The sequence below is a fragment of the Heteronotia binoei genome, chromosome 2, assembly GCF_032191835.1.
Source record: "Heteronotia binoei isolate CCM8104 ecotype False Entrance Well chromosome 2, APGP_CSIRO_Hbin_v1, whole genome shotgun sequence".
NCBI classification, from domain to species: domain Eukaryota; kingdom Metazoa; phylum Chordata; class Lepidosauria; order Squamata; family Gekkonidae; genus Heteronotia; species Heteronotia binoei.
This window is the reverse complement of record NC_083224.1, coordinates 30,958,232-30,968,175: the sequence shown is the minus strand read 5'-3', so window position 1 is coordinate 30,968,175 and position 9,944 is coordinate 30,958,232. Positions and strand designations below refer to the sequence as shown.

Sequence of the window (9,944 nt, the reverse complement as noted above, 5' to 3'; positions counted from 1 at the left end):
CACACACAACTTTCATCAAAATGACTCCCCCCCCCAAAAAAAAAATGTGAAATGGATCTTAGTTATAGACTCGGCAGACTTGGGTGCCGGACCTTCCAGGGATTCCCTTGACAACTTTCACCAAGTCACAATGTTTGGTCTTGAATTCCTAAGGATGGAGCTAGCCATGACACTCCCCATAACACTTACACACCCCCATATTGTGACCTCACTACACGGTTCCCTGTTGCTGCTAGTGATGTAAAGAAGGGCATGGGGAAACACACAGTGATAACATCACAACATGAATAAGTCTAAGCCTGTCGGAAAGAGGCTGGGGAGAACATGACACGGGGCTGTCATTTTCTGCGGCAGTTTTGAGTTGAGCATCATGTCATTCCTATCCTCAAAGATCTCAGTCTAGAATGACGTCTGGAATCTTCAGTGCCCCCTCAGAGGTCAAGAATTATCTTCCAACAATACAATAAAGGCTAAAGGAGCTGGGTTTTCTTAGAAGCACCCAGCCAGAACATTGGACTCTGCCTTATCTGCTGCTTTTGGTGTTGGTGACTCCCCGAGCTCCAACGGTGGGGGCTGGCTCACCCAATGCTCCCCCCTGCTTCACCAAGAGTTGGCGGCAACACAGAGGAGGCAACAGGCAACCTGGCATCCATCACTGGTGCTGTTGGGCCAGTCTAAGCTCAGCAGGGTAGGTTTGCAGCACCACAAGGGCTTGCTTCTGGGCCATTTGAACTCCCCGGTCTGCGATTGGCACATTATACCCAACCCAAGGGAGAGGAACTGCATCCCAGCGATGCTCATTCCTATAGCAAATGTAGTGTCTGGGGCAGCTCTGTGACCTATTAAAGGACACCCAGGACAGAACTATGATTTCAACCTGATCTCCCATTTCCAGATTCTCTACCTGCTGGTGTTCATGACTGGTTCAGATTGAATTCAAAAATTAGGCCAGGGCCTGCTAATGTGTCGTAAGAAGGTTGGAAGATGAATGAATGAAAGAACTAAAACAGGAGAGGCAGCCTGCTATATCTCTGCATGATTTGATGCAACAAGCCAGATACACTTGATCTTAGCCCAAAAGTCAAGGTGAGCCAAAAATGTCCAGGAGTCTGGTCTGAGCTTCTTCTAATTAAAAGAAAAAGAGGCAGAACAGTGGCATGCGAGGGAATAAAACACTTGTGTACATACTGTCAAAGGAGGCAGGCCACTGCGTCTCTGCATGATTTGATGATTGCTTCCTTCCAATTAGCCTCCATTGAGGAAGAAGGGTTTTTTTAACCACATCTCTGTATCAGGTGTGATCAGAGTACTCATTTTAATCATCATGCAATACAGAGGAGTCCAGGAGTCTCTGTATGAGTCACAATTCTGAGCTTGCCTCCTCCTAATCAGGAAACAGCAACAAATCACAGTGCTTCATGAAGGTATACAAAACACCGACTTCTGCATGTAACAATGAAGAGGGTCACAGTGTTGAATTCAGAATATCATTTATCTGAAGTTTGTGAAACGTTCACACCAGCTTTGGATGACATTCATGAACAGCCACTTCCAGAAGTCTGCCAATAGGAGAGCCAGTTTGGTGTAGTGGTAAAGTGCACAGACTCTTATCTGTGAGAACCGGGTTTGATTCCCCAGTCCTCCATTTGCAGCTGCTGGAATGGCCTTGGGTCAGCCATAGCTCTTGCAGAGTTGTCCTTGAAAGGGCAGCTGCTGTGAGAGTCCTCTCAGCCCCACCCACCTCACAGAGTGTCTGTTGTTGCGGGGGGGGGGGGAGGTAGAGGATATGTGACCACTCTGTGACTCTGAGATTCAGACTATAGGGTGGGATATAAATCCCATTTCTTCTTCTTCCAAAAGAATCACAAGAACAGCCATTTCACTACAAGATTTTTGGGCCAGGCTTTGGCCAGTGCACTGCCCCTCAAAGCGCAGCTCCTGATTGGCCCATCTAAGACAATGCAGCCCGCTTCATACTTGATCAATGACACAGTATCTTTGTCACAAAGGCCTGTACTGACACCTTCAACCCTCTTAGCACATTTCACCACTGTCTGTGTGGCTTGCTGTTGCTTTGGCAGGCGGAGGCGGAAGGAGAGAAGAAAGATGCTGCAGTAGTTCCCGGATTCCTTTTTTTTCTCCAACTATGGCTGTCCTGGGGGACGGGGTCTACAACAGCTGCCTCCCTTTTGGTGAGGCCCACCAGAACCTGCTGGCTGTCATCCTGATCTTGTTGGGCTTTTTCGCTTTAGTGGACAATGCCTTTAAAATGGTCACTTGGGTAAGCAGACCACTGGAGGATGTGGGAATACGCCTCTCCTAATAGGGATGGGATGCTTGGAGCCCATTCCACACAAGTCTGATTTCCATCCAGCTTCTTGAGCCTATTTCAAGGAGCTGGTTGTATCCTGTATTTAGCCAGCCCCCTCTAGGTCTAGTCCCAACAACAAGATTCACCAGAGTACAGGGGGCATCAAAACCAACTCGTGGTTCTGTCGCCCCAGCTTCAAGAAAGCTATGTTGGCGTGAATAGGGACCGTTTCTGTCTTTATTTGACTGCCCTTCCCGAAACTGGACTCAGGGCAGTACACAGCAATTATAACTAAATTTCAATAGAGTAAGATTAAATATTTAGACAGTAAAAACATTGCAGTGACCTCTTGCATGTGCCCCAATCTCCTGAACGGTATGTAGGAAGGAGTTAGGCTGAGGCATCTCAGGCTTTGGAGGACCTACCAGAAGCTCTAACTAAAGGCTAAGCTTGACGACAGGGCTACTTAAGAACGTAAGGATATAAGAGAAGAAAAGAGAAGAGAAGGTCCATGATCCATCCAGTCCAGGTGGGGCCAGGGAAGTAGAAACCCTCCCACTGTTGCCCCCTGCCCAAGCATCACTGCCCCAGAGAGTTCCATCTATACCTTGTGGTTAATAGCCACTGATGGACTTCTGCTCCATATGTTGATTCAATCCCCTCTTGAAGCCATCTGTGGTTGTAGGTGCCACCACCTCCAGTGGCAGTGAATTCCATGTGTTAATCACCCTTTGGGTGAAGTATTTCCTTTTATCCGTTTTAAACCTACTGCTCAGCAATTTCACTGAGCGCCCTCTTAACACGAGTTTTCTGTTATTCATTAGCACACCCACCCACTGGTGTCTAGGGCAAACAAGAAGCATACGGGTCAGGGGAGCTAAGTCTTGTCTCCTCCTCCTGTGTGTCACCCCAGTGTGTTGTGGCTTTTTCCCTTTCTTAAGTGATGATGCACCAAAGCGAGGGGAGGAAATGCTAGAGGCGACGGGGGATGGCATAACTCCCCATATACATTGGCTTGAAGAAAACACCAGGTTTCTGTCCCGCATGTGAATCCTTGCCCCTCTCATGTGTAGCTTCGTCCCAAGTCTTCTTTGCAGTGCAACCCCACTTGCAGCTGCTGGAATGGCCTTGGGTCAGCCGTAGCTATGGCAGGAGTTGTCCTTGAAAGGGCAGCTGCTGTGAGAGTTCTCTCAGCCCCACCTACCTCACAAGGTGTATACCATGGGGGGAGAAGATATAGGAGATTGTAATCCGCTCTAAGTCTCTGATTCAGAGAAAAAGGGGTATAAATCTGCAGTCTTATTATTTATTCATTCAAAGGGTAGCCATGTTGATCTTCAGTAGAACAGAGCAGCTGGACTCCATTTGTGCCTCAGACACCAACAAGAGAATTAAGAGTGCAGGCTTTTGAGTATCAGAAGTCCCTTCATCAGAAACTTTACCTGGTGATGGAAGCTTTGATTCTTGAAAGCTAATACCATGGAAATCTTGCTGGTCTTTATGTATTTAGAAAATGTCTATGCTGCCTCTCCAGGAATTCTAAGCAGACGGACACCCTTGAAGCCTTTTTGACCGCAGTGGACTCAAAAGGATGTGCTTAGAATGGCACCATTAGTGAATCAGATCTCTGTGCTAAAGAATTGCTGCTGGTCTACACAATACTGAAACCACAAACAATGTGCAAAAGTAGTCATACAACAACAAACATTTACGACAGACGTCTATTAAAAGTGTTTGTATAAATATCACAAAATGATACATCTGTTCAGCATCCGCCTGTAGGTATACAAAACAGTTCCTTGGACAAGTTTGAAGCACATGCTCCTTGTTGAAAAAGAACTATTTGAATTAGTGGTTCCAAACATAGAAAATTGTTTGTGGTAAAAACAGCCTCTGAAGAAATGAAAGTGAAACACCTAGAATATTCAGGATCAAGGTTAGAATGTTTTCATTGCATCCATTGAGATGGTCTATTGTCTATGCACTGTGTCCTGGTGGAGACAAGCTACTCCAGTGATTTGGATATCTGTTCAGGACTGCAAGATATATAAACTGATATACATTGAAGATTCTCAGTGGACTTAGTTTGGAACTGTTTTGTATACCTGCAGGTAGATGTTCAACAGATATATCATTTTGTAATTTTGTGATATTTGTATGGACACTTTAATAGACACCTTGTTGTTTGTTGTAAATGTTTATTGTTGCATGACTTTTGGTTTTGGTGCTGTACAATGTGCTCCCAGTTTTTGTATTTGAGTCTATACAATACAATAAGGAAGAGCCCCGTGACACAGAGTGGTAAAGCTGCAGTACTGCAGTCCTAAGCTCTGCTCATGACCTGAGTTTGATCCCGGCAGAAGCTGGGTTCAGGTAGCCGGCTCAAGGTTGACTCAGCCTTCCATCCTTCCGAGGTCGGTCAAATGAGTACCCAGCTTGGTGGGGGGAAAGTGTAAAAGACTGGGGAAGGCAATGGCAAACCACCCCATAAAAAGTCTGCTGAGAAAACGTTGTGAAAGCAATGTCACCCCAGAGTCGAAAACGACTGGTGCTTGCACAGGGGACTACCTTTACCTTTTTACCTATACAATTCAGCAGCTCTAATTTTTCCTTCCCTCTCTTTAGTCTTGGAGGACCTTGGCTCCTTTCCTAAGGACAATGTCTGATTCTTGCTTCAAGAAAGGTAAGCCATAGATGAATAAGTAAGCAGAGAAACAAAATACCCTATTCCCTTTTCTGTCCGGCACTCTTAGGAATGCACTCTGGATCCTGCTGAAAATTTCCGAAGAGAGGTTTCTTTTCTTCCTTCTCCTGCAGTCCAAAATGCCCCCCATGGTGCTCCTGGAAGAGAAGGAATCCCCAGGAATAGCACTGGAGTGGGGATGGGGAGAGATGTTTGGTCTGCAGTGAGAGGGGAGAACTGGTTGGTCTCCTCTCTGTCAGTGGAAATGTTCTACGGGATCGAACTGTGCCTCTGTCTGCAACTCTGTCCTGTTTTCCAGCAGTTTTCTGGAACAGGAATAGTACTATCTTGTCCTGTGAGCCTCTAAGGACAAGTCAAATAAAATTCACTGTCAGTAATGCAGCTGCAAAGAATTAAGCATCTACATGGATATTGAGCACCTGCAAGGACAAATGTGGGAGGGAAAAGCCTTAGATGTGGTTGAAAAGCTGAAAGGTGTAGTGAGCGTGTGAGAAAAGGCAGGGAAAGGGGCTGCTTGTCTCTTTGCTAGGAACACTGGGAGTTTCACAGCTTAACGGAAAGAGGCCAGCCACCATTTATAATTAAAGAGCCAAAGTGCACCAATATTCAGAGCAAGAGCTCAACGAAGATTCAGTATTAAAAAAAAAACCCTTATTTGTGTAACTGAACCTATTCAGCTTTACATCACAGATGACTGACATGCTAAATCATAGAATCACAGAGTTGGAAGGGCCATACAGGCCATCTAGTCGAACCCCCTGCTCAGCGCAGGATCAGCCTAGAGCATCCCTGACAAGTGTTTGGCCGCTGCTTTAAGACTGCCAGCGCTGATTAATAATCCATGGAATTTCCACAGCCAAGCACTGCTTCCTGCACTTCCCTTACTGTAGGGGTCCCCAACGTGGTACCGTGATGCCCACTGACATCTTTCCCAGTATCCACCAAGTGTTTTCAGAAAATGGGTGGACCCAGGTGGGGCTTTTCTCCAGCAAGATTTCTGATTCATTGTGCAGATTTTTTAAAATGCTGCTTCAGCAGCAGTTGCCATCACTGTACAAAGATCTTCACAGTATGTGACTGAAGGTAAGCTGCGGCAGCCATTTTGCGGCTGGTTCAGCCTCCTGCAGCAACCATTTTGTGGCAGCTATTTTATGGCTGCACCCACAATGTCAGAAGTCCAAGGGTTCCCACAGGCTACAAATGGACTGGTACCCCTGCTTTATATAGGAACTGGCACACACAAGGTCTTACAATGTGTAATATACACAGAAGCACCGTGTGTGACTTGAGTGTACTAGCATAAATCTGCACATACTTCACACTTGGATTACTAGCAACAATCCATCTCTATCATTTCCCTTCCTGTAAAGCATTACTAAGAAGACCTTCAGTCACATAATTTTACCCCTTATTTATTTTATTTACCATATGAATACATCCAGGGCTTTTTTTGTAGCAGGAACTCCTTTGCATATTAGGCTACATCAGGGCTGTGTGGCCTAATATGCAAAGGAGTCCCTGTTACAAAAAAAAGCCCTGAATACACCTTTCTCACTCAGACTCAAGGCATCTTTCTCAAGCAAATGCTGATTGCCACTTTGAGGTCAGTCAGCGATTTTTCTCCAGGCCAGTTTGGCAAGAGATTCTGGAGGTTTTTGCCACCTTCTAGGCATGGAGGAAGGGTCACTGGGGATGTATGTGTGTGAGGGAGTATTTGTGAAATTCCTGCACTGTGCAGGGGGTTGAACTAGATGACCCCAGAGGTCCCTTCCAACTCTATGATACTATGGATTACAGTATGAACTGTGATTCACTGGGAATTCCATAAATTAATCCATACAGTTCAGAAGCAAGGCTGTGTGACCCAGACCTCCCCCTTCCTTGAGGATTCTTTTATAGATGTGATCGTTCTCTTCCTCTGTCACAAGGTGGCACATGGCTCAACACAATGAAGGCCATTTCTAGCAGCAAGAGATTTTGGGCAGATTCAAGGCTGGTCAAAGGGCGGAAGAAATTACCCGGCCTTCGCTTCCGGTGCATCATTGACCCTGTGAAGGTAACTGTGCAGATGGGCGACTCCAACAAGGCAAAAGTCTGCTGGCCTCAGGACAGTAAGAAGAAAAAGACCTGCTACTACAGCGAGGGTTCAAGCCATCAGGATACGGATGACAAGAAAGCCAGCTACTGGTGCAGAAACCAGCAAAAGCTCCAGGCCAGCCAGTGCAGTTCCCACGCCTCAGATACCGAAACTCCTCAGCCAGCGTGCCCTGCTGGGTCCGTTGCCTCCTGGGTCCGTTTCAGCTTCAGCTCACCGGAGCGGACGACAGAGGTGGGTAGCAGCTCAGCCCGCTACGGGGCTCTGGCACGCAACCACCAAAGGGCCACGGGAGATAAACAGCGTTGTTTGGAGGTGGCCAGCGAAGGCACTCAAGGGCAGCGGTTCCTCCAGCATTCTGCTGTTTCCAACGCAGAGCAACCTGCTGCCCACCGTTCGGATCACCCGCACTGCAACCACCAGTCCAGCGAGACGAACTTCATCCCTAGCCCTATTTTACCGGGCCCCAGGCAAGTGGTCTATTCTGCTCTGGCTTTCGACACAGCCTCCAGGACGCATCTCAACAGCGAGGAGCACCATGCCTACCCACACTCGGCCAGAGGCCCCCAGAACCGCCTGGGGCTAGAGTGGCACCAGCATCTGCCAGCTGCGCAGCAAGCAGAAGTGTACGTCTATCTCGTCAGCCCGCCACCCCCCAGTCCGGAACACAACCCCGAGCAGCCTAACCATCCCTTCTCAGTAGCCCAGACTGTCTCTGGCAAGGGCACACTAGCAAACAGGAACTCCTTTTGCCAGTGCAGAGGAAGTTCCAGTCAAGAGCCGGCAAGCCAGGGCAGCTGTGATATCCATAAGCAACGTAAGAGCATCTGGGAGAGAAAGCACCAACAAGCGTCCCTACAACCAAATCTGTATTTCAAGAAGCTGCCGGGAAGCAGTGGGGGGGTCAGCCTGAGCCATCGGGGAGGGCTCGAGGTGGCACCCCCCACCATAGCCAACTGAAGGTTCTTTCCAATGAAGATGGCCACCCCCTAAGCTTCTTACCCTGAGAAAGTGGGTGAACTCCACTGGAGGAGGGTGAAGAAAGGGCATCCACTGTAATTTCACTGAAAACCTCTGGGCATGCATGGGTCAAATAAAAGCAAGGCAAAGCAGAAATATTTCTGTGCAGGGGCTCCAAAGACAGCAGTGATGGGCAGGCCTCATTTTGGGCAGGAGCTCACAGGAGTGGAGCTCTGGAACCTCTAAATTTTATTGTTCTTTCTTACCCCCCATCCCCCCATACTTGCTCCATTGTTCAATCCCTCTTCAGAATTTGGCTGAACTCTTTAAGATGTGACAAACTTTCTAATATTTTCTCCCACAAAAAAATGGGGAAATAACCAAAACATAAAACAGACAGATGAAAATCTTCATCATGCCACTGTGACCACGTAAGAGAAAGAAATTTAAAAAGTATGATGGGAGTAAGGTTTTATTATGACAATTATAATTCAAGAAGATAAGAGAAGCCATGTTGGATCAGGCCAATGGCCCATCCAGTCCAACACTCTGTGTCACACAGTGGGCAAAAAAAACAGGTGCCCTCAGGAGGTCCATCAGTGGGGCCAGGACACTAAAAGCCCTCACACTGTTGCCCCTCCCAAGCACCAAGAATACAGAGCATCACTTGCCCCGCACCAAGAATACAGAGCATCACTTGCCCCAGACAGAGAGTTCCAACAATATGCTGTGGCTAATAGCCACTGATGGACTATCAGAAGCATTTTAAGGTAGATGCTGAGCTGATATAACTTAGTACACTTTCCGGTGATGTCAGGGGTGTGTGGCATATGCAAATGAGTTGTGCTAATGAGCTCCGGCACCTCTTTTTCTACAAAATGACCCCTGGCAGGGTTAAGACACATTTGATATTCCTCTCGTACGGAACTGAGGATCTAGCCTCAACTGACCCCACTATCTCCCCAACAGCAGTTCCCTGTTACACTGATCTGGAGAGAGGGAAAAGCAGTAACTCCACCTAGACATGGATAACCCAGGCCAGCCCAAATTCATCAGACCTCAGAAGCTAAGCAGGTTCAGCCCTGGTTTGTACTTGGATGGGAGACCCCCAAGGAAGATCAGGTCTGCTATGCAGAGGCAGGCAACAGCAAGCCACCTCTGAACATCTCTTGCCTTGAAAACCCTACAGAGTCACCATAAATGGGCTGTGACTTGATAGTACTTCCCACCACCCCTAGCTAGAGGTCTGGGAGGGAGTTGCCTTGGAGCAGGGGTGGCCAAACTTGCTTAACGAAAGAGCCACATAGAATAAATATCAGATGTTTGAGAGCTACAAGACATGAACGTCAGATGTTTGAGAGCCACAGGCAGGCAGGTAGAAAAGGTAGGAAAATAGATGGGGAGGGAGAAGTGGAAAGAAAGCAACTTTAACCTTAAATGCATTCTCCAAGCCAGCAGCTGGTCTGGCTTGGAGAAGAGACAAATTTTATTTTTTAGTACATGGCTTCTCCAAGCCAGCAGATGAGGTGGTGGAAGCTTTGAGAGCCACACAGTATGTGTGAAAGAGCCACACGTGGCTCCTGAGTCAGTTTTGCACCCCTGCCTTGGAGGAAAGCCAGCAGCCATTGCCCCCGTGTCCTTAGATATCGGCTTGTGCTTCAACACATGAAGCTGCCTTATACTGTGGTAGAGTAGACCCCTGGTCTATAGAGGTCAGTATCGTTAGCTCTGACTGGCAATAACTCTCCGGGATCTCATTCAGAGGTCTTTCACATCACCTACTACTTTTAACTGGAGGTACTGAGGACCGAACCTGGGTCCTTCTGCATGCCAAGTAGATGCTCTGCCACTTGCACCAAGGCCTCTCCACAGCT

General features: G+C 47.5%; 1 protein-coding gene across 1 annotated transcript; it reads left to right on the top strand.

Annotated features, from left to right (window-relative positions):
- Nucleotides 1-2,070: 2,070 nt before the first annotated feature.
- LOC132567551 (uncharacterized) lies at nucleotides 2,071-8,228 on the top strand. Its single transcript, XM_060233232.1, has 3 exons — nucleotides 2,071-2,281; nucleotides 4,937-4,994; nucleotides 6,944-8,228. Exons 1-3 carry the CDS (start codon nucleotides 2,147-2,149, stop codon nucleotides 8,068-8,070), a joined length of 1,320 nt encoding a protein of 439 aa, XP_060089215.1. The 5' UTR covers nucleotides 2,071-2,146; the 3' UTR covers nucleotides 8,071-8,228.
- The last annotated feature ends 1,716 nt before the right edge of the window (nucleotides 8,229-9,944 follow it).